Below are 25,131 nucleotides of genomic sequence, written 5' to 3'. Positions count from 1 at the left end.
TTAGGCAAAGCCCCTTAACTTCTCTGGGTCTCAGGTTTCTTATCTGTAAAATGTAGCAGATATTTCATTATTTAAGGCAGATAAACTCTAAAGTCATCTTTCACTCTAAAATGTTAATATTACAGTCAGCCCTCTGCATCTGCAGATTTTGTATCCCTGAGTCAACCAACTGTGAATCAAAAATATTTGGGAAAAAAATTCCAGGAACTTTCAAAAAGTAAAATTTAAATTTGCTACCTGCCTGCGACTATTTACATAGCATTTACATTGTGACTTCAACTATTACATAACATTTACATTATATTAGGTATTATAAGTAATCTAGAGACGATTTAAAGTACAGAAAATGTGCATAGGTTATATGCAAATACTATGCTATTTTATATAAGGGACTGGAGCATCCTCAAATCTTGGTATCCACGGGGTCCTGCAACCAATCCCCCCGCAGATACCAAGGGGCAACTGTACTTTAAAAATGGACATTCCGGTTACATGTATTTATGTGGCCTAAATTTCTTCTATGCAGACATAAATTGTATCATTTCACCATACCTAAACTATGATGAAATAGCTTAAAGTATCACAGTAAGAACTAAGGCCCCACGGAACTTATTTACAATTCAACATTACAGGGCCGCCCGGTGTTTTTAATTCCACTTGTATAAAGAACCACAAAAATGGTATCACTTTGAAGCCATAAAAGTTATAAATTTATCACAGAGTAAATATGTGGAAGAAAAATTCAAATATTGCAGGAGAGATTAGGCACCCAGACTCTAGCTAAATTTCTTTTAAGCCATTTTGGGAAGTAAAACACAATTAAAAGTATTTTACTCAGGGAGAGAGCTAATGAAGCCAAGGTCACTGGTTCAGTTCCCATGTGAGCCATTAGCCGTGTTTCATTTGACTGTCACACACTTGCCACCCTCTTAACCCCGACTCACCATCCTTCACAATGACACTGGTGGTCACAAAGGAAATTTGGCGAGACTGTTTGGATGCGTAAGCCAAAATCTCTCCCCTTTGCCAGAAAAATAACTCAAAGGTCAAGCCTCAGTGATATGGCCTCATCCGACTATAGATGGATCAGCTGACCATTGTGTTGGTTATTATTTTTATCATCATCACCATCTTTACGATGCTGGCAGCATAGCATCATGGCTAAAAGAGGAAGCTCTGGAATCAGACTGTCTAGGTTGGAGTCTTTACTCTCCCACTTACTAGTTCAATGACCTGGACAAGTGGTTTAACTCTTTAGGCCTTATTTTCCTCATTTTCAATGCAGGTATTATAATAGTATGGTGAAGAATGAATGAGTTAATCATATAGAAAATTCCTGACGCATATTAAGTACTCAGTAAATACTGTTATTATTATCTTTCAGTTGTCATTGTCATGTAGACTATTTAGCACTTTCTAGAAAGCATATGTATGAGTTTCCTAGGGCTGTTGTAAACTAACTGAGTGGCTTCAAACAACAGAAATGTATTCTCTTACAGCTCTGGAAGTTGAAAGTCCAGAATCAAAGCACTGTCAGGGCTATGTTCCCTCCAAAGCCTCTAGAAAGCAATCATTCCTTGCCTCTTCCAACTTCTGGTGGCCAAAGTTGTTCCTTGGTTTATGGCAGCATAACGCCAATTTCTGCCCCCAACTCCTCACAGACAGCTTCTCCCTGTGTGTGTCTGTGTCTCTGTGACAAAATTTCCCTCTCCTTTCTTTTATAAAGATATCAGTCCTTTGGATTTAGGCCTGTCCCATATCCAGTGTAAACTCATGCTAACTTGATTACACCTATTTCCAAATAAGGTCACATTCACAGGAATCTAGGGGTTAGGACTTAAACATACCTTTTGCGGGGACACAATTCAACCCACTATAGCATCAAAACCAAAAGAAAAGAAAGAAAGACACAAGGAGAGAGGGTAAAGCAGAGAGAGGTAGCAGATCTGTTGCTAGTAGTTATCTGGGGGAAATAGAAAATAAATACCTTCAAGGAAATCACTAATTCTTTACCTATAGCTACAATGTGGCTGAAGCCAAGCCCTGCAAAAATACCTTTGGGCCATGAGTGAGAAACAAGGTAAGGCAAGCAGACCTCTTCTACATGGGTGGTGGCAAAACGCTGTAAAACTCCTGACATAATTTTGGCTAAGTTATTTAGCACAGTCCTGCAAACGGCGCCCTCCCTCTGTTGTCATGACTAATAAGTTGTGACTTACTGAGGCAAATTCCCTGGGCCCTGCACTGGATGTGAGGCATCCTTGATGATCTATTAAAACCCAAAGAAGGTGATGATCTGAGACTAGTGTTTTCCCTGAGGACTGGATGCCCCACAGGGAGGGTCATGTGTTGTACAATGTGCTTAAGCAAGTTCTCAGTCTAAGCTGTTGTCCAGTCAAAGCTTGCCTGCGTCTGTAAATAGTATTTTCCTCCCCGGGCAGTCTGACCCAGAAAAGAAAGCCTGATAAGTCTTCTGCCCAAAAGAGCCAAAAAGGATGAGGAATCGGTGGCTTTAGCCCATCACTGATTTAATATATGGCATCACCATGACGTCACCATGTCCAGTTTTCGCCTCCCAAAAAGCAGTGCTCAGTTCCTACTATAGTGACTCAAGTAACTATGTTCTCACAATGGCAAAACACAGCTCACCATAGCAGAACCCTCAGTGGGAGAATGCTGTATACTTGGTCACAGTTTTAGGATTTAATTTAGGGGTTTATCTCTCTGCCAATGAGATTATGGGAAGGAAGCACAAGTATAGGAAGAAAATGGTGATGAGGGATTCTGATATTTGAAAATGGATGAGTTCCCCAAAAGAAGAACATAAAACTCACTGGATCAAATTCAGATAGAAAGCGGGCAGGTTACCAGACGCGTAATTGCTTGTTGAATTGAGCTATAATCCTCAGCACTTCTGAAAACAATGAAGATGTGCAAAACGATAAACCACATTTGTTTTAAATTGCAGTATTTGCTTAGCATTGCTAATAACATATTTTCTTAACACTCTGGTGAAGGCTTGAGAGTTACAAAAATAATGCTACCTTTTTTTGTGCAGGGAAGAAAAAAGAAAATGTTTGGGGGGAGAAAATGGTGCATCCTATGGGGGAAAATCTGTATCTTGTGAGGAAAAAGAAAATGTGTTTGCTTTCCGGAAAGATAAATTTATATATGTATTTTTTAAAAACAACCTTTTAGGTTTACAACGTATGCGTATAAGGTCTTTGTACACAACAGTGTGGGTTTTACACCAAGTCAAGAAGCAACTGTGACCACGTTAGCCGGGCTTCCGGAGAGAGGAGCTAACCTCACTGCGATTGTTCTCAACCACACGGCCATAGACGTGAGATGGGCTAAACCAAGTAAGTCAGCTTCTTACATCTTTATTTCCCTTTCCCATATTCGTACCAAAACGAATTTAAAATGGACACATTAAAAAATGACAGAAACAAAAAGCCAAGTTCCCTGTGCTATTCTTCCTCAAAGGGAGTTCTCTCTCCTACTTGTCCATCCTTCTTGGGCCTTCTCTTCCTCCTTCCATTCCTTTTGGATGGGGAATGTAGTTTTTGTCATACCAGTTGTGATAGAAATGTCCATATGCTAATTTGATAGCGATATAATATTGTGCACTTTCCTGAAGAGAGCTCTGCCCCCATCTCATAATTCATCACTTATCAGCAAGATCCATTTACTAGGATTGCAGAAGTATGATGGTTTTTTTCCAAGTGAATTGTCTTCAGCACTGGTAACAGCCAGAATTCCAGCTTGATACAGGAAAAGGAAGCCTGGCCACCATCACTGTTATCGCTTCAATAACACTGCGGTTCACCCTGGGCGCATTCAGAACACAACTTTATAGGCAGTTAGAAGAGCTCACATATGGATATAATCTGTTCCTGCAACTTTAGAAACCACAAGAACTGAAATTTCAGTAGAGTAGCATTTCCCAGCTGATCTGTTAATTTGTAATGATCCATTATCACAATCAGAAAAAAACAAGGCTGACTGTATCATGGAACTATGCATTGTAATCCTTCTTAGAAGTATCACTTGAGATCTGGCAAATAGTTGAATCAAAACTTGCTAGACTATTACCAAATACTGAGAAATATCTGATTTGGAAATCCCCAATGAAAATATTGGTTTTGTAAAAGTAAACTGTATCTACAAGGATAATCATCTACTAGTACATAAAAAGATGTAAAATGACTCCAGCTTGGGCAATCATAACCTTCTGATTTTGATTTTGTTATCACTTAAGACGAGAAGTGCTTCCTATTTCATTTGGAACACCTTGAGTGAATTTGCCCTGATATGTTATATCAGTTGTTGATTAAAGCCAGTGTTAAGTGACATTAATTGTAAATTAAAATTAGTACTGGTTATGTCGATCTGCATTGCCACTAAATAAGCCATTTTTACCAAAAGACTATCGCTCTAGGGTTTTTCTAAGGTTGCAGATTTCTAATGATCCGTGTCACCTCTACTGGGATCTCTTAAACCATTTACATGGAAGAACATAAGTTAATTGATGGTTATGATTACCTTCTGAGACACCTCTGGGAAAAAGTACAAAGTTTTTATCTGGAGATGGATTTTTATGTATAATATATTTTCACTTATCTCCCTCTTTCTATTTCACCCTCAATACCTGATTCATCTTAAAAACCTACTTAGAAAGGTGGACGCCCTCCCCCGCATCTGACATTTGAATACTTCTGTTAAGATCCGGCGGCTGAATTATCACCAGTATAGGTCCTTTATGTTATAATTGCATGCCTGAAGTAAGTGTGCTTATAAAAACTGACAAACCTAATAGATCTGAAGCAGCTCACTGAAGTTTCATTACCTTGGTAAGCTGAACCTCTGACCTTCAGGATGTAGGTAATGCAATCTGCTGTTATTTCCATTCATACCTTAGAAATTTTTCAGATAACTATTTGTGAGCACAAAGGTTAACTCTCAGAAGAGGGTCAGCTCTGTGAAAGTGTGTTGCATTATCATTTTCTTCCTTCCTGCAACCTGCTATCCTAAGTAAATTAAGTAGTCACTCCGCTGTGAAAGGGCCACCTCTCTTTTGCAAGTTTAATTTCAATTGTTTTCTTGATTTGTAGGATAAAATTGGACCTTGTCTAACACGCTAAAAGGCACAAAACTATAGGTTGAAAGTCATGAATAAGCTTATGAATATTTGCTTATTAAAAACCATAAAATATATTTTTTAAAACATATTCTTTCTTGACTGTGACCCTCCACATGGGCACACCATTTGGATAGCAGAATATCTCTGGTAAAGGTTTACCAATCACAGATTAACAGAGATAGGTATTAAAGTTTTAGAAGCACCCATTTTAAATGTTTGCATCTCTGTGTTGATATCATGTGAGGAGAAAGCATCCCTGCATCTGTTCAGTTCATTTTTATGGCAAATATTACAAACTGGCAGCACATGGACCATATTTACTCCCATGCTCCATGCATTGTTTTGCCAGCTACATTTGAAAAAAAAAAAATTTTGCTGACATTTAACAATTAGAAGATTTCACATAAAGATGATGATTTTGGATTGATCTGAAAAACCCAATGATTGGATGAAACTGTTCCCACATTGCTGAAGGGAAAATAAGCAGCTGGCACTGGTTTCCCCTTAATACAGGCTGCATGCACCCTCCTATCTTCCTGGTCCCTATATAGACATGAGGTTCTTATCCCTGCTTTCCATAATAAAAGATAATAGTTCAACCTAAGTGAAATACCATGAAGGTAAATGATATTAGTGGGGGGAAAATCCCACTTCCATAAGAAAAGATACAAAAATACCTTCACTTAAATTGTTTATGCAGCCCTAGGAGTTAGAAACTGGCACTTAATAACTTACCACAAATTACAGTTAGTCAGTAGCACTTCTCACACTCAGGCTTCGAGCTCGAGCATCCCATTTTCGACTGTTTCTCCTGCATTTGGCCTTAATGGTTATTAGTGCTTTGTCAAGAGTGATTTAGTGAGATCCTTCCCATTTTGACTGCTCACTCTAAAATAAATGGTGAAAAATGCCCACGAGGGAAGGGGGTAGAAAGGCAGTGCCGCTTCTGAGGTCTCCTCGCTAACGAGGTCATTGACAGCCGGAAAAGAGCAAGAAAACACTGGAGGTGGTGAGAGAGGAAGGAACTGAAAAAGAGGAAATGGAAAAAATCATCCAAGGGCTGTCCACTTGACCATCTGTCAAGAGCTCCCCCCGACCTTCAGACGTTCACATCCTGTATCACATCCTCCTTATCCGTCTCTCCCCTTCCTCTTTTTCTTCCATCTTTCCTCTTTCTCTTTTCCTCTTCTACTTTCCTCCCTCCCTTTCCTTTCCTTTCCTTTCCTTTTTCCTTCCAGGAACATTTTTTTCTGACTTTTTTGTCCTGGGCCCTGGTACTACAAAGACTAATGACGTAACTCCTGTATTATAATATCTCACTGAACTCTCCAGAAAATTTGTAAAGTATGAAGACATCACCATTAAAACAATTTAAATCCACATAAAATTTAAATCCACATAAAATTAAATCACATAAAAAAGCATCTGCCTCATCTTGCTCTCTTAACCAGAAACCGCTAGATTTTGTAGCTAGAAGAATTTTTGACTTGTCGGAACTTAGCTTGTTCAGGCGGCAGTACATATACATCATTCCAAATCTCGCCTCTTTTGAAAGCACCCACCATCATTGGCTCACCTTGTCCCTCTGCTTCCCCTCCCGTCGCTCCAGCTACCAAAGAAAATAGACTGGATGCGCCTTTTCCACTGGCTTTCTGCCTGTTCACTTGTGCACCTTCTGTAATCTGGCGTTCTTCCCTTGCATCCTACTGATTTGGTCATCTTGAAATCATTCTCATAATGACCCAATCCAATGCTCTCTCATTAGTGCCATCCTATTCTGTTTCTCTGTGGTAGTGGGTCCATAAATGGCCCCTCCTTACTCAAATGCTCCTTCCTGTGTCACCAGCTACTCTTGTTCTCATCCCCTAAAAACTTTTTTTTTTAAGTTTTTACAGTTTTATTGAGAAATAATTGACATACACCACTGAATAAGTTTAAGGTATACAGCATGATGGTTTGATTTACATATATTATAAAATGACTACCACAATAAGTTTAGTTCTCATCCATCATCTCATATAAATATAATAAAAAGTAAATTTTTTTCCTCAGGATGAGAACTTTTAGGACCTGCTCTCTTAACAATTCTCCTATATATTATACAGCATATATAACAATTTTCCTATATATTAAACTATCATCGTCATGGTGTATGTTGTATCCCTAGTACTTATTTTTCTTAATTTTAATTTATTTTTTTATACAGCAGGTTCTTATCAGTTATCTGTTTTATACGTATTAGTGTGTATATGTCAATCCCAATCCCCCAGTTCATCCCACCCGCCCCCCCCAAAGACTTTCTCAGAGTTCTTCCTGGGTATTTTTCACCCTCTAACTCTCTTGTTGGTGATTCCATCTATCTCAGTGTTTTAAATTCTCCTAACTAGAAAAGTGGCAAAACTCTGTGAAGCCATATGAAGGGATAATTTTTAAAATAGGCTTTGGAATCAGGGAAACTTATGTTTGACTCCCAGTTGCAGTATTTTCTAGCACTATGACCTAAAACAAGCCACTTAACTTCACTATATCCTAGTCTCCTAATTCAGAATACGGAGATAATAATAATAACTGCCTTAAAATATGATGATAAAGATGAAATAGTATATGTTTAGCACTTAGTAATCATTTAGTATTGGTATAAAGTATTGTTCTCTCTCTAAAATGTTTACAGTGCTTTCAACAGCATTTTACCAAAAAACTTGGGGAGCCATTTCTTTTGTTTGCTTGCTTTGGGTTTTGTTTTGTTTTATGTTAAGCATTTAGAGTCTTTTTTTTTTTTTCAAAACAAACTACTTTATATAGATGTATAGTCGATTTACAATGTTGTATTAGTTTCAGGTGTACAGCAAAGTGATTCAGATAGATAGATACATAAATAGATAGATAGATTCTTTTTCAGATTCTTTTCCATTATAGGTAATTAGTGAAGCCTTTTCTAAAAAAAATTGGGACATAATTTTGCAAAGCATTCAGGTAAAAGCATGTCTACGGTAAGCTGAAGATGGATAAAGACGAAATCTCACTTTATAATTACCTGACTTGGGTAGAAGGTGGAACTACTAACCACTGCTAACTCCCCTTTTTCTTTTAGTGGTGGTGCCGCATGTCCACCAATCTAGACTGCCTTTACTAGCCTCCTTTGCAGTTAGTTGTGGCCATGTGACTGTGTTTCTGCCAATAGAATGTGAAAAGAAATATGAGTCTTTTGGGGTCATAACCACAAAACACTAGGTACATGCCTATCTGTTCTCTCTTCAGCCTCTCCCTGGACTAGACTGTGGATGCTGCAGTGTTCTCAGTTTCAACTCTGCAGGCATGGCCAACACCCTAAGAGATCCAAAGCCACATAAGAGAAAGAACCTGGGTTCTTGAATGACCACACAGAGCACAATCTGATTCACTTTCTTTGAAGCTATTGTGTGAGTTACAGGTTAACATTTATTGTATTTAAGTCACTTTATTTAAGGGCTTCTTGGTTACAGTAGATTAGCTAACTAACTCTGTCCCTGTTTGCCCATATCAGTTCACTTTAAGAGCAGGAATAATCTGTCCTGTTTCCATGGCCAAATATAGAATGATGAATAATTAACACATTTCATATACATTTCCTTTAAATACAGTTTTCTCTGGAAGGTTATTGATTGAAAGGAGCTGGAACACAATGAGAGGCTAAAGGAGCTGGGGGCAGGGTGGGTTCCAAAATGCAGGTATTTGTTTTAGTTGCATAAACTAGATAGAAGGCATCTGATATTTTGCTGGGAAAAATAAGGAGCCTGGCTTGGATCATAGCTCAAGAGACTCTACCCACTTCTTCATGTGAGCAGTTTTACCCTCAGGCAGAGGAAAAATTTTCTTAAGAAGTAGTTGTGATAAGTTCAAGTTTTCCAAGAAGTGCTTAGTTGATGACACAGAGAACCTGGGGAACTGGACTCTAATTTGAGAATCTGTGAGCATGAAAAACACTTCTATTATAAAATAGCCTTAATAGGGTCCTTCCAAGTTTCTATATTGGAACAAAGTTACCACCCACTAAGCCTGCCGAAGAATTCAATCCTAGACAAATCAATTAGGAGACCTATTAAATGGAATGGTTTACTGTAATTGCTCTAGATCAGGGCCACAAGCTTTTTTGTAAAGGCCCAGAGAGTAAATACTTTAGGTTTCGCAGGCAATATACATTCTCTGTTGTAACTACTCAGCTTTGCCATTGTGGCATAAAAACAGCAATAGATAACTCTTATGGGCACTGAGATTTGATTTTCACGTGTCGTGAAACACTATTATTCTTTTGATTTTTTCCCCCAACAATTTAAAGGTGTAAAAACCATTCTTAGCTCACAGGTTATATACAGAGGTGGCAGGCCAGATTTGGCCAACAGGACAGATTTTACTCATGGTAAAATCATGAGTTTGTTGACCCCTGATCTAGATGATAAAGATCTAGAGGACATAACTGATACTGATAACAATCTCTAAAAATAATCCAACAGCATATACAGAGTGTAATCCTTTTGCAAGAGGACTTTCAACCAGCCCATCTAATAACTGTTTTAAATTATTTGGAAATCCATTAGCCAAGGAGAGGGGCTTGTTCTAGATTTGAGAATTTTCTATGCCTAAGACCACACTTCTGACCTGTGCATGGAGAGCACCAGCAAAAATGTCATTTAATAGCAAAGGTTTTATCCAAAGTTTATAACCCTCTTCTTCAACTCACTGAGGTTGACCTGATATGCTACAGTTAGAGCAATACCTACCTGTAAATGTCTGTGGTCTATAAAATATGGGTTACTGAGAACAGGATTAGAATTCCTGAGAAATATTTCCCAATGTACACATATTTAACGTAATCTCGTAGGAGATCCTCGTACCATCCTGCTGCTTCAAACACAAGTTAGTATTCACAGCTTAACTCCAAAGTATATGTATAATTCTACTTCAGATATTCACACTTTAATTTTGAAGTAAACCTGGTGGCCACAGAAACACCTCAAACTCAAGAAGTCTCAAGTGAAACAATACCTTCAAATCCTCCATTCCATAATGACTCCTATGTTTTCATCTTGATTCCTAGGATTCACACAAGACCCAAGACCAAAACTCGGACTTTTATCTATATCTCTTCCTTATCTCTTTCTAAACTCTCCTGGGTCATTTAAGGACCTTGGCTCTTTCTATGCGGTGCATCCACATTCCTTCAGGCCTTGAGGTCCTTCTCTTGCTGGGAAAACTAGAGACAGAGATGGTCAATTGGTCTTTAACACCTCGGTCCAAAAATGGCACAGAGTGGCCACATGACCTCACCCAGATGCAAGGAGCCCAGGAAATGCAGTCTACCTATTTGACAAGAAGAGAGACACATGGGTGTCGGTGAGTGCTAGGGATTTTTGCCACAACTTTTCTGTAGTGATTTTTAAAGTTTAATTGCTATTTAGCCCGTTAATGCTGCTAGTAGTTAGTGATGTCTTTCTTTATTTTTCTGTGTCTCTCTATTTTATGTATGATCAAGAATTTAGGGCTTCCCTGGTGGCGCAGTGGTTGAGAGTCCGCCTGCCAATGCAGGGGACACGGATTCGTGCCCCGGTCCGGGAAGATCCCACGTGCCGCGGAGCCGCTGGGCCCGTGAGCCACGGCCGCTGGGCCTGCGCGTCCGGAGCCTGTGCTCCACAGCGGGAGAGGCCACAACAGTGAGAGGCCCGAGTACCACAAAAAAGAAAAGAAAAAAAAAAAAAAAGAATTTAGTGTAGTGTTACTTTCTTTGCCCTTCTCACCTGCCACTTTCAATGTGTGGTTTATAAATTATTAGATAATCATTTTACATAATTAACTTCTCTAGTTTTGATATTTTATCATCAATTCTTAAACTTCCCTAATCTTAAGTTCTGGATCTTGATTCATCGTTTTGTCTTCTAGATAACATTATCAGAAAATTTTTATAATTAAAGTTAAATAAGTTAAATAAATGAGCTATATATTCTCTTAACTTCTGCCTAAATAAGAACATTTGTCTGTTGTCCTTGCACATTCTCTTAATTTTTACCTGTATAAGAAAATCTTTCTGCTGTATTTGCACATAAATAATGACTTAGCTGTGCATGAATTCTTGGATCAAAATATGTTCCCTCAAAACTTCTTGAAATTTTTCCATTGTCTTCCAAATTTGTTGTTCCAGAGAAGTCTGAAACTTGCCTGATTTTTTTTCCTCCTTTGTAGACGATATTTTAATTTTTAGTTTATTTGAGAAATGTCATAATGATCCATGATATGCCTGTGTTTGGATATATTGCCATTATTTTAGCCAAAACTATATTAATCTATTCAATTTATAGACATAAACCTTCATTTTGGGTCAGGTTTTATGGGATATTTTATATCCATGATTATTTATTCCATTTATTTTTCAAGTTAGTTAAATTTTTTTCATTTTGTGTTCTCAATATCTATAATTTTGACATTCACTGATTTCTTCTTAGTCATCTTCCTCTTTATTTTTTTCCTGTCCTACATTTTTAACTCTGTCCTTTTCTGCTTTCAATGTAGATTTTAATTCTGCCATTGCTTTTTATGTTTCCTTACTTTCCTCTCTTATTTAAGAAAGTCATTTAATATCTTCATGTCTATCTTTCCATAGAACAGTCACCTGTTTCCTAGAGCACCTTTTGCACAAAGACATGTCCCTTTTGTTATTTTTAAAAACACCACGCAAATGTTTCATAAAACTTTCATCTTATTTGTCTAGAAGTAGTGTATGAAAGACAAATTCTACTTTTGGAGGTTCTGCACAGTGTTTCCCTTATCTTATGCTATCAAGAACCCTTGTCATTTTCAAAAAGAGAACTATATTCAGGTCCAGTTTTTACCAATCCACAGGGAGGGTGAAATTTGCTCGTCTCCTTATTCCAGCTATTTCAATTCTAACAGCGTTCCTCAAGGTCAGCAACCTTGAATTGTGTGTTGGCCAGTGAAACTGAGGATGTATCTTCTGTTTCTTAGCTGGTTCACTGACTTAGAGCCCACTGAAATTTGAAAACCTTGTTTGAACAATGTAAAAAGACACTCCTTTGCATGTACTGCTCCCTGAACTTCTCACAGTATGACTAGGAATATGAAGATCATTTAATCTATTTAATGTGTTTCTACTGGTTTTCTGTGTTTTGGACTCTGCACTGTAATGTCAATGAAGGAAGAAAGAGGAATGTTGAAGCAGATGGCGAGAGGCAGGGCAGTGCAGAAACCTGGCCCGTGTTGCCTAGAGATGCTGCCTGTTTCTGGTTAGAAGAGTCTCATCCCATGGAGTAAGATGGAAGCAATGGAACTGAACCCCATCTTTTCCTTTCTTCTTTGGGACAACAGATTCTGTTCTATTTCAGGGGGTTGACGTATGGCACATGGCTAAGAATGGACATTTAATGACATTTCATCCAGATATTGTCATATGATCTTTGCTCATCTTGAACGCATGGTGCTAGCCCCAATATTTTCAGTGTATATACACAGGTCCATTCCCTGGAACTTGATAGAAGAGATATCAGGCACATTTAACCATGGTAAAATCCATTTATATTTCTGAGTAGAATTTGAAAGCATTTCATTAATACTGAATCTTTAGGGCTTGAATTTCTAACCGGCGTGCTCGTGTAACAAACTAAAATACAACAAGAACATCAAATCTAGCAGACTTTCTATTATATTTTAGCTGCCATAAATTAATGAGGAATCATACTGGAGGGCAGCAGAAAATAATTCTAATGATAGGAGGAACTTTTGCCCTCACAGAACCAGTGACTTTGCTGTACTCGACAAACATTATCATTTGGGAAAATATCAATGGACACGAATAGCCAGTTCCTGACAATATGCATTATAATGACCTCATTATTAAAGGTGCTTACGTTTTGTGACATCAGAGAAAAGAGACATCTCAGTCTCCAGAGTTTTCCAAAGTAGTTGCTAAAGATCTCTTACTATAAACTCTTTCAACTATACTGGCATACCAAACGTTTTTAACGATTGCTGGGTGTTAGGCCAATGTGGTAGTGTGCTCAGGAAACAAACAAAAAATAAAAATCAAACCAGCATTCAGTTTTGATGTAAGACCCCCCCCAAGATCTTAATGAACAGGGGTTCTTAAAAGATTTTAAGTCATGCAGTTCCCAAAACCGTATTCCTTTTCATGGCCATACGCCAGGATCTCACATATTAGAGACACTGCACTTCAATAACCATAAAGAGAAATGCCACCTTTCCCTCCCCATCCTTGCTTAGTGCTGCAGAACAGTGTTAACACAAGCTTTTACATACAATTTTAGGAGCTTTTACATACAAAACTCCAACCCCCAACCCTAACACAAATCAAGGTAATAGATCCTGCTTAAGGTCTTCAAAAATAATGCTAATTGAGGCAGAGCAGTATACTATTTTCTACCTAAGAAAATCTGAGTGTTGTGTGTCTTCTTTTTAAAGCATCGTAATAGGAAAATCATGAGAAGAACTTAGTGCAAGAATGGAGAAATTGGGTGAAAGGAAAAAGGAAACAACAAACTGGTCTTTGAAAGGACAAGGGCTGAGGAATTGCTGAGTTATATTTGTGAGACAGTATGCGATAGCTTTTGGCATCCTTTAAGAGCTTGTCTACATCATACAGACAACAGTGAACTAGGAGAAAAGGATGGGAGCCTTGATCAAAATTCAAATATCGTCCTAGGATCCTACTGAGTGAATCTTTAAGGAGAGGATACTACTTTACTCTGCTACGTCAACAGTGCACATAACAGGGTATCTGTCTCAACATTCTTCCAGGTATCACTTAGCAGATTTTGTTAGCAAGTGAAAAAATTCCTCAAGTTTTAGAATCTACGTCAGGACATGCCCTCATTTGTATTAGCATAGAGTTCTCTCTAGAACTATTACTTATGAACAGAAGTTTTTCCCTGTACTGCATATTTTTATTTTACTCAATTTCCTTTCATAAGTATTATATCAAAGTTTTGAAGATTAGTTGTATATTTATGAGTATTAGGTTGGCCCAGGAGTTCATTTGGTTTTAAGTGAAAATAAAAGACACAGTTTTCATTTTCACCAAGAACTTTATTGAGCAATGTATTCGCTAACCGAACGAACTTTTTGGCCAACCCAATAGCATAATTAAAATATTTAAAAGCAGTTTAAAAGTTTATTTACCTATGAAGTTAAGACTCTATGCAATTAATTATGAGATGGGGGTGGAATCATCTTTGTTTAACAAAGGTGAAACCCAGCACCCCTCTAAGGCAAATTCCATAAACTTTCCCTTTCCTCATTCTAGGAATAGCTAATGATAGTGTATTCTCTGTCTTTTCCCCCCCGAGACCCTTTTATATCAGCTACATTTACAGTGTCCTGTGTTAATTGTTAACAGCTTTTCAAGACCTACAAGGTGATGTTGAATATTACACACTTTTTTGGAGTTCTGCTACCGCCAATGAATCTCGAAAACTCCTCCCAGATGTAAACTCTCATGTCATTGGCCACTTAAATCCAAACACAGAGTATCGGATTTTTATCTCTGTTTTCAACGGAGTCGCCAGCATTAACAGTGAAGTGCTGCATGCAACCACTTGCGACGGCGGTGAGTCCAGATTTCAAGGGATGCCTGGCTTCAGAGATGCGAATGAAATTGATTGATTCTCGCTGAGGCTGAGATCAGTCATCCTTCCATTATAAAATTTCCGGTGTTGGAGGGAAGGGGGTCGGAGCTAAAATGCTTAAGTGCTGGCTGTCGTCAAGTGGCAGATCAATAAGTGGTCCCGTGGAGACAGCGACACAAGGCTCCAATCATGGGATATTAGCCCAGTTTGTTCCTGTTCTTTTCAGTGTATGCTTAGTTGGGAGCTGAGTTCACATCAATACATGGTGACATTTAGAAACATTTTTTTTTTAAGAATTGCTCTCAGAAGCAGGATGCTATTCACAACGACAGCCAAGCACAGTGAGGGCCCTCCCTGAGTCACCAGAAATGGTAGGTGGAAGTTCAGCCACTGAGAAAAATTGCCTGTGACTCATTTCTAAGCCAGTTAGCAAGGGGGAGGAAAGCAAGGAAAGCAACTTGTGAATCTGAAATGTGTTTGGAATGGTCTTTCTAATCTTTTTGGCTTTCTAAAGTCTCGTTATAAACATTATAGTATCATTACCTCCAAGCAAGCGTTCCAGGTCATTAACAGAGCACTTTAAGTGTGGAACCCATTTCCCTTCGTGATGCCAAAGGTTGACACCTTTTGTTTATAAAATAGAATGGATCACAAGGACAATTTTTCAACTAGTTAAGATGGGCTCTTATGATAAAAATAGGTCTTTGCATAGTTATTTCTGACATGCTTGAATAATTGTATAATTTAACGCCAAGCAAGATTTTTTTCCTAATGTTAGATTTCATCATTACCTATGGTAATCAACATTCCAAATCATTTACATAATGACAATATTGCATTATTGCTTCATATTGCTTGAGTTACAAGCTAGTAACATCAAATGATTTTTCACGTTCCACCAGCCTCGATATATTTGAGTTATATTTTTTTTGCTTAAGGAGCAAATTTTCTTTCTTTCTTTCTTTTTTTTTCTTCCCTGAGAGGTTTGGAGGAGTGCAGGGATGGGAAAAGAGACAAATAATAGATATGTGTTAGTGGTGCAGATGGGTGAATAATTTATCATCATATCCCACTGGTCACATAGTATTGAAGATTAGCACTACGCTGGTGGTATAAAGCATTTTACCACCAATTCTCATGGTTTCTAACTGAGAGTATAATAAGCCAATTTACAGAGGACTACAGACTGTGATAACTTCATCAGAGGAAAGCAGATAAGCAACAAACCCTTCACTCAACCTAAATACTAATCGGCATTTAGTTTAACAAGTGCTTTTTCAGAGGCAGCTGGAGTTTATTCAGTTTCTTCCTTTAATTCCAGAGCCTCAGGGCATGCTTCCTCCAGAGGTTGTCATCATCAACAGTACAGCTGTACGTGTCATCTGGACAGCTCCTTCGAACCCAAATGGTGTTGTCACTGAATATTCTGTCTATGTAAATAATCAGCTCTACAAGACTGGAATAAATGTGCCTGGGTCTTTCATTCTGAGAGACCTGTCTCCCTTAATGATCTATGACATTCAGGTTAGAACGTTGTTTTTTTGAAGGTTAAGCTTATGGTTGTGTTAAATAAAACATGCTGGGTTATGTCTCTTAGTGGATACCTTCCATCTTGGTTACACATGATTTATTTGCTGGGGAAGGGGAGAGAAAATAGGGAAATTGATCTGGATTAAATCTGTTTGGGGCGGGCAAACACACGAGTCACTGGAGAGGGGATAATGGGACTGTGGAAAGTGATGGTGATGAGGATGGTGATGATATTGTCACTGGCAAAAGGAAGCAAATCATGTGTTTGCAGTCAGTCTTGCCAAGCAGCTTGCCTTTTTCCTGGTTCTTTTACTGGTAACAAAACCAGAATTAGCCTATAACTGTGGAGATATTCTTTCTACTCCTATTTCTGCTACTTATTAAATGTAATAACTTTAGGGAAGTTATGTAACCTCTCTTGGTGTTGATTGTCTCTTTCGTAAGAGCAAAGGACTAGAGGACTTAAAACATTCTATCCCCCTCTAGCACTCTGTGATTCTGAACCCAACACCAATAACAAAAATAAATGAATGTATGGCAGACGAAAAATATTAAAAGATTTTATCTGAGGATGAAAGAAATATATCTGTTCATCCTTCAACAAATGTTCAGTGACCCTCACCTATATGAAAGCAATTGTATTTAAGTTTTTTGCCCTTGGGCCTCTTTGAGAATCTGTTGAAGTCAGTGCACACTGCCCTAGAAAAATGTGTATATTTTGATGTTTATATGACAAAAGTTAACATGCAGTTTCAGAGAGTGCATTGACCATTTGAGAGCCAACTCCTAGATCTCTTTGAGATCTACTGATCTTAAAAGTAGAAAAAATATAAAGAATATTAAGGCATATAAAACAAGGAACTTACCTTCAAGGAATTGGAAATCTTGTCAGAGCGCTAGGATATAAAAGATAACAAGGCCAAATGCAAAAATTAATGATTAAAAACAGGATTTTTCAGAAGCTCAAAGTTTAGAGAGAAGGGTTGCCATTTGGTAAATTTTTAACTAAACTATGCTCCTTCTAAAACTTATAAGAGCTTTTTAAATATTTTTCAGAAGATATTAAGTGCGGGAGTTGTATTTGAGCACAGAAAACTTCACTGGCTCTGTTCATTAAGTGAACATCTCCCCAGCCCCTTCTTTCCCACACATTTGAAGGTGAAACATACATAATCATCTAGCTACAACCAATGCATTAGCCTCTCCACTACTAGGCCTAGCTTCCTAAGAAAATGACATAAAAAGATATTTCATAAAAGAAGAAATGTGCATTGATTATTTTTCATTATGTTCCATGATTCCCATCTACCCACCTGAGTTACCTTAGCCTGGACCAGTGGACTGATACTTTTGTTCATGACTCTTAGAGTGAATCTGTGTATATGTGTAGCTCATCAATCACATTATAAAATGAAAATCACATTCAAAATAAATAGAAATATAACTTTATGAACAAGGTTAGCATAGGAAGGTGATGAAGGATTTGCTGTGTTTTCCTCTTTGGGACGCTGGTGGAGAAAGCCAACTGAGCCCTTGAAAGGCAGCTTATTCATTTGCTTTATAGGACTCAAAATACGTCCTGGGGGTGAGATCACTGGATGCTGTGCATGCATATCCAGCATCAGCCTTCCAACCATAGAGCAAGAGTTGACATGTAAGCGTTCCAGGCATGTTCTACTCTGACAGGCTTCACTCAGACCTATTGGTTTGAGTCACTAATGGCCTGAGGAGAGTGCATTTTGATTCAATTTGGGACATGGAAACAGATGAGGAGACAAAAGACCAAATTAGAATCTAACACTTAAATTTTGTTATAAGATGTTCTTATTCTTCATAACTGTATTTTTATGAAGCTCCTCACCGTCCAGAAATGCTGCACTTGAAATAGTTGTTGCATTACTGGGAATTTGAATATCAAATTTCAAAGATTTTTATTTCTGATGTCGAGGATGATTTGGCTCCATTTAAAATATGCACTTAACTGATATGCCTAATACTTTAAAACTAAGATTCTCTATACTAACCCCCTCTGCAAAATAGCCACTGATTTTAAAGCAGACATGTAGATGCACCAAAGCATCTGCTTTTTGAATGAATCATTTTACGTATCCCTTTTTAAAGGGAATAAGCATTTCCATTTTTAATTCAGTTTTATCTCTTTTTATGCCCCAAAGATGGACACTTGGAATATTGCATTATCAAGGAAGTGAAAATATTGACACATTTCTCTGAAGTCAAAGTAAAAGCTTTCTGGAGAATCATTTAAATACACTTAAGTTTAGAACTTAAAGCTATGCTTATTATTTAGATAATAAGACAGTAGGGTACAGTAAAGCCTGAATCAGATATTTCATATCTTATCAGCTTGATCATATTCCCTGATTTCTCTGACCCCTCCATTTACAATCTTCTGAACGTGGAGTTGTAAAGATTCAATAAAATTATCTGTGCAAGTACCCATCATAATATTTGGCATATAAAAGATTCAGTTGAGTTGATTTTGAGTTATCTCACTATGCATCATACAGTCAGATATTTCCCAATATGCATGAAGTTTTATTGTCCTTAATTCTATGATAGCAAGCATATTTTAAGTTCATCTGCCTGTAAGTTTTTTGAGGTTTCATTGGACATATTCAGAGTAAACAGCCTTGACAGTGTTCAAATATCTACTAAATATTAGCTCAAAATGCTATGTGGCATAAATAAATCACACAAAAGCATTATAAAAACTCCCATTTAGGTGCAAACTGCCCCATGAACAAAGCGGCGTAGCTACTAAATATAACACATAGCGCATTTGTCTTTCCTCAAATGCCAGTTGAAATTCAGAGAACTGTGTTGCTTTAAAGGCTCACGATTAGTGTTTAAGATTCCTCAGTATCTAGTATCCTCCATTTATGTATTAAATGCTGAAAGTAAATTAGCACTGGAAAAAGTGCAGTTCCTCTTTGGTTTACACGTTAATGGAGAGCAGAAGGGTGTCGCTTTGTAGATTGTCCACGAGCGATCTCCTGTATGTTCATCTGTCTCTCCCCGCTCTTATCGAATATGTTCCTTCTGTGTTACTGATGCTTGATGAACCTGATTTCTAATCTTTAGTTATTCCACCCTCCTCGGTTTTTATTCAGATTAGGTGGCAGAATTAAAGGGTGAGTGATGAGTTTCTGCTGTGATTAAGGTAAAAATACAATTGCAGCTGGAACAAATGGATATAAAATAGCTCAGCCATATTGGAAAGCTTCCCTAGACCTCATTTTTCTTCCATTAGACATTAGCACTGAGGCTATTTGCTATAAAGTGTCAAGACTTCCAGAAGATATCATCATTACCCTCTCTTGTTATAGATCCAGAGAGCAGTATGCAGTGATAACATATTATGCTTGCCAACTGTCACCTAAACATCCTCCCTTCTTTAACTGTGCTCCAAATAGACGAATATGTCTGTCTCTTTCTGAATGGTTGGAACCAGAAACTAAACATCACCATTTGAATCACTCGATCAATTGTTCTGAGCTCATTTCTGTGCTTTATTTTGACCTTTCCCACCAGACTCAATTAACATAAAAAATTAAGATTGATTAAACCCTAAGATGCTGTAGAGAACTATAAGAGACTCCTGTGAAATGAGGGTGGGTGAGGTTCAGTCCATCGGCAATCTGTATTTTGAAAATATTTGCAATAATTCTTTTCTAAACTAACATTTGCAGGTTGAAGTCTGCACAAAATATGCCTGTGTGAAAAGCAATGGAACCCAAATCACCACCATGGAAGATAGTCCAAGTGATATACCAGCTCCCACAATTCATGGCATCACTTCAAGGTACAAATTTCTCGTCAATTAATCTAAAGAACTGATCATAAACAATTAAAATAAAAATCAAAGGTATCATCTCAGCCATGATAATCTCATTTAGTAGATTACTATAAATATGTGTGTAAATCAAATGTTTGATATTATTAGGTATTGATCTCCAATAGACACGTCCCCTAACATTTAAGCTTTGATATCCCTGGTTGCCCAGCTTCACTTCCTTTTACTCAGTAATTGTGAACAAATGCTGAAGTGCATGGAAAAGTTGTCCTTCAGTAAATCCTTTCGTGAGGCAAATAATACAACTTTAACTAGAATGATTACCTTCTAACTTAATCGTTTTGAAAAAATTAGATTTAGAGATATCAGATTCCCCTAAAGCTGTAAAATAATTGTAAAATAATTGTGGGAGATAAATTATTGGATAACTGTTACCAATTTTATCAGATTCTTCATAGAATCCTTTTATTTTTCTGTATACTTTTGTTGCTGAGCAGTGATCAAAGTTGTTTGAAAGTGAGCCTCTTTTCAATTCAAAATAGCAATAAGAAGAAAAAGATTTAACATCAAGTTTCCCAAGCCAAAAGTGATATTAAGTTTTCATCTCTCTGTATCAAGTCAAGGCTAGAGAAAGAAACCTGAGTATTCCCGCATCATACTTTTGCCCCAACCAAATGAATCACCCTTCATCTGCACACACATACACACATACACACACCCCATGTACACACATGTACACTGGCTAAAATAATCAACCTGTTATAAAATATTTCAATTCTGAAGGATTCCTTTATGATGTATTGAAATTTCTAGGTCTTTTTTTGTTAATCAGTTCAAAAGTATCTGTACTGATTTGGGGAACTAGTGATTAAAATAATTAGAAAAACTCAAGTAATTGTATTCTTAGATGTTCGGATCAAAAGTCATATCTTGTTTTCCTGAGTACATCTATCAAACACATGATCATACCTATCTAATGTAGGATATGTTCATTAATTGATAATTCCCTCAGCAGATTTTGCCCATATATCCACAGGATTGCCTACCTTGTAGGGGGAAAATGGTCAAGTTTAAGGAATACCAAAAAGCTTTATTTATTTTTTCAGCAAACACACTTGTGGGTATAATAATATAAGAAGTGAAAGTAATACAAAGAAATATAAGACATGGTTCTAAATTTTCACAGTCCCAGTCTACTGAGGGAGACAGTGCCCTAAACAAATATTTATAGAACAGTGTGAGAAACACTACAACGGAAGCTTATAATGTGCAAGAAGTGCATAAAAAAAATACCAAGCTCTACCCATGATTATCAGTGAAGGCATCATGAAAGATGTGACATTTGAGTTCATACTTAAAGAACTCAAGGTAGGTGGGTGGATGTTGTCACATCTTGCCTGTTAGCATCCCTATGACTCAAGCTCAGGTGAATGGCATAAGGGAATATGTCTTAGATTACATATTTACATGCAGCTAAAAATAATATGCAAGCTTTTTTAGAAATTGAGCAAATACCCATATGTTTCTCTGCCTCTAAGATATTTTTTTAAGAAGATGCTTGCAGATGATAACAGAGAAAAAATATTTTTTAGTTGTGGTTAAAGACTGCTTATCCCCAAAGATAGTAAATTGGTGGCAAACACATTAAAAAGGTATACAACAGGAGCAAGGAAAATAACAAAGCAGATGACAATAACAGAAGAGAGATTTTTGACAAAATTTTTGAAAGCAGTATTTGGCAGGGAGAGGCAAATGACTGTACAGTGGTGAAATTTACAACCGAAGTGTTGGTTGGCAGAGGGAGATAATGACACAAAACAAACTAATTTGCTCTGCAGGGAGAACCTCAATGGCTGAGCACTTAACAAGCTTGCAGAATTGTGAAGAGGAAGATGGGGTAAAGGTCAAAGCTGAAAGTTTGCAAAAGAGTGCTTGGGACCTGTAATTAGTCAGGGTTCTCCAGAGAAACAAAACCAAAAGTGAAGACTCAGGAAAGCTGGGGGTGTAAGTCCCAGTCCGGGTCCAAAGTTTTGAGAATTAGAAGTGCCAGTGGTATAAATCCCAGTCCAAGTCTGAGAGTGAGAGAAGACTGATTAGATCAGGTAGTCAGGCAGAGAGAGGAAATTCTCCCTTCCTTCACCTTTTCATTCCACTCAGACACTCAGCTGATTGGGTGATACGCCCACCTACATTATGGAGAGCAATCTGCTTTACTGTGTCCACAGATTCAAATGCTAATCTCCTCAGAAACAACCTTGCAGATACACCCAGAAATTATGTTTAGCCCAATGTCTGGACACCCTGTGGCCCAGTCAAGTTAAAAATTAGCCATTACATAAAATTAGCCATTACAGAATACAAGGTTGCCTACCTCTGTATTATTCATCCAAGTGTCTATTTCTCTTCCTCCGTGTGGCATATTCCATCACCAGGATATGAGAAGTTTTTTTCTCAAGAAACTGAACAGAGATATTTAGGAATTAGGGCTACTAGGCACAGTGGAAATCTGGGATGAGCGGCAAAGGTAAAAATCATGTTAAAGTGGTAGACTACAATTAGAATGATGGCACCTCAGTGGCTTTCCCCAGCTCTGTTTTTAGAAACAAATATCTAGTCATAAATGTTTCCACAGAGGAAGGGCATTCTTCTCTGGAAAAGTTTGAATGACTCCAAATAAAATACTTCCGGGAACTAGCAGATAGGGATCAGCTAACAGAAAAGGTAGCTAACCATCTGGTCACACAGTAGTAAAGTACATCAGTCAAGAAGCCTCGCTCATACACAATATAAAGCTTCTAGTCATCTTTTTTTAATCTCAAAGATGAAAAGAAACAAAATTAAAACAGAGGAATAATTCAATAGACACACGGACAATGCAGGATGAGGAAAAAATCCATAACAATCTCAGAGGGATAAAAAGACATCCTCTATCTATAAAACAACACCAAAAAATCCTACTTGGAAAAAAGAATCAAAGTAAAGCAGGATGTGAGGGGTGGTGGGGGGGAGTACCTCATGGAAATTAAAAGTGTGAGAGCTGAATTGGAAATTTAAGGTAAAGTCTCTGAAAGTGCAATAAAACGTAAATATGTTAATACAAATGAACTTTTTAAGAAAAAGTTTTAAAATCCAGAAAATCAAATATTTGGATAATAAGAGTTCCAGAAAGAGAGAACAGAGGAAAAAGAAGGGGGAAAATCATCAAAGAAAAATGACAAGAAAATATGCCCCCCCCCCGCACCAGAAAAAGGAAAAGACAATATCCCAGAACCAAAGATACCAGTATGTAGATTAAAAGCTACTACAGATACTAGCACAGTGATTGAAATAAGAGCCAATAAAGGGATATCATCAGGAAATTTCAAAATACCAGGTTAAAAAAAGCACATCCAAAAAACTTCTAGGAGGAAAAGACAGATAGTGTACATACTGCATTGGGAATTTGAATGGCATTATCAGACTATAAACAGTAACATTCATTGCTAAGAAAACAATGAAACAATGCCTTAAAATTCTGAATTAAAAAAAGAACCTTTTCATCTTATCAATTCCATACTCAGTCAGATATCAACTGATATTGTTTTGGATTAGGAGAGAGGCAATTTAAGACAAGTGAAGAGAAAAAATATATAGATTCTGTAAAAACTGACAAGGGTGTGGAGAGAACTGCCTAGTTTTAACAATGAATTAAACTTCCAAAAAGATTCTGGGTTTGCTAAATTTGTTTACTTCTTAATTATTCTCTTAATTTTTTTATTTTGTTTTTTGATTTACATATAGTAAAATACACTCTTTTTTGCTTCACAGTTTTACGAGTTTTGACAAGTACATATGAACTTGTCAAACATATGAACATCACTACAATTAAGATATAGCACTGTTCCATTATGTCAGAATATTTCTTCACACTGGCCCCTTTATAGCCACTTCCTTCCTCCTCCACCCTCCTCCAAACTGAGCAAACACTGCTCTGTTCTGTTCTCTATAATTTTGCCTGTTCCATGTTGTCATATAAGTGGAATTATACAGTATGTAGCCATTTAAGCCTGGCTCCTTTCACTCCACATAATGCATTTTATTGCATATATTAATAGTTTGTTAATTTTTGTTACTGAATAGTATTCCATTGTATGAATATACCACAGTTTGTGTACCATTTGGGTAGTTTCCAGTTCTTGGTGACTATGAATAAAGTTAATATAAACATTATGCACGTAACGTGAACGTAGATTCTCATTTCACGTTTCTCATTTCACGATTCTCATTTCTCAATCCAACTTAACTAAGAGTTGGATTGCGGAATCATAGGATAAGTTTATATTTTACTTACTTTATGAGAAACTGCCAGGAAAGGTGGGGAATGGGATGAATTGGGAGATTGGGATTGACATATATACACTATTGATCCTACGTATAAAATAGATAACTAATGAGACCCTACTGTATAGCACAGTGAGCTCTACTCAGTGCTCAGTGGTGACCTAAACGGGAAGGAAATCCAAAAAAGAGGGGATATAGGTATACTTATAGCTGATTCACTTTGCTGTACAGTAGAAACTAACACAACATTGTAAAGCAATTATATTCCAATAAAAATTAATTTAAAAAAAAGAAACTGCCAAACCAATTTCCAAAGTGACTGTAACATCTTGCATTCCTACTAGCATTGTATGAGAATTCCAGTTGCTTCTCGTCTTTGCTAGAACTTGATATTCTGCAAGAATTTTTCCTCTCTCTCTCTCTCTCTCTAGCTATTTTAATAGATGTTTAGTGGTGTGTCATTATGGTTTTAATTTACATTTATTTCCATGATGATTAATGATATTGATCATCTTTGCAAATGCTTTTTTTGACATTTATTTTCTCCTTTGATGAAATGCTTTTTCAAATATTTTATTAATTTTTTACTTGGATTTGTTGCTTTCTTATTGTTGAGTTCATATTTTTAAAGTATATTTTGGATTTGAATTTTTTGTCAGATATATGATTTGCAAATATTTTCCTCTCATTTATGGCTT

The 25,131-nt window shown here is 37.2% G+C and overlaps 1 protein-coding gene across 1 annotated transcript in view; it reads left to right on the top strand.

Moving 5' to 3' along the window:
- Positions 1-25,131, top strand: part of USH2A (usherin) — a 773,469-nt gene that overhangs the window by 517,993 nt on the left and 230,345 nt on the right. Inside the window, exons 43-46 of the mRNA XM_007466317.1 lie at positions 3,199-3,362; positions 14,541-14,750; positions 16,091-16,293; positions 20,010-20,122. Of these exons, the coding sequence (XP_007466379.1) occupies positions 3,199-3,362; positions 14,541-14,750; positions 16,091-16,293; positions 20,010-20,122 (690 nt within the window). The remainder of the gene's footprint in view (positions 1-3,198; positions 3,363-14,540; positions 14,751-16,090; positions 16,294-20,009; positions 20,123-25,131) is intronic.

Source organism: Lipotes vexillifer, unplaced genomic scaffold (genome assembly GCF_000442215.2).
Source record: "Lipotes vexillifer unplaced genomic scaffold, Lipotes_vexillifer_v1.1 scaffold139, whole genome shotgun sequence".
Lineage (NCBI taxonomy): Eukaryota > Metazoa > Chordata > Mammalia > Artiodactyla > Lipotidae > Lipotes > Lipotes vexillifer.
This window is presented reverse-complemented; position numbering and strand designations above follow the sequence as displayed.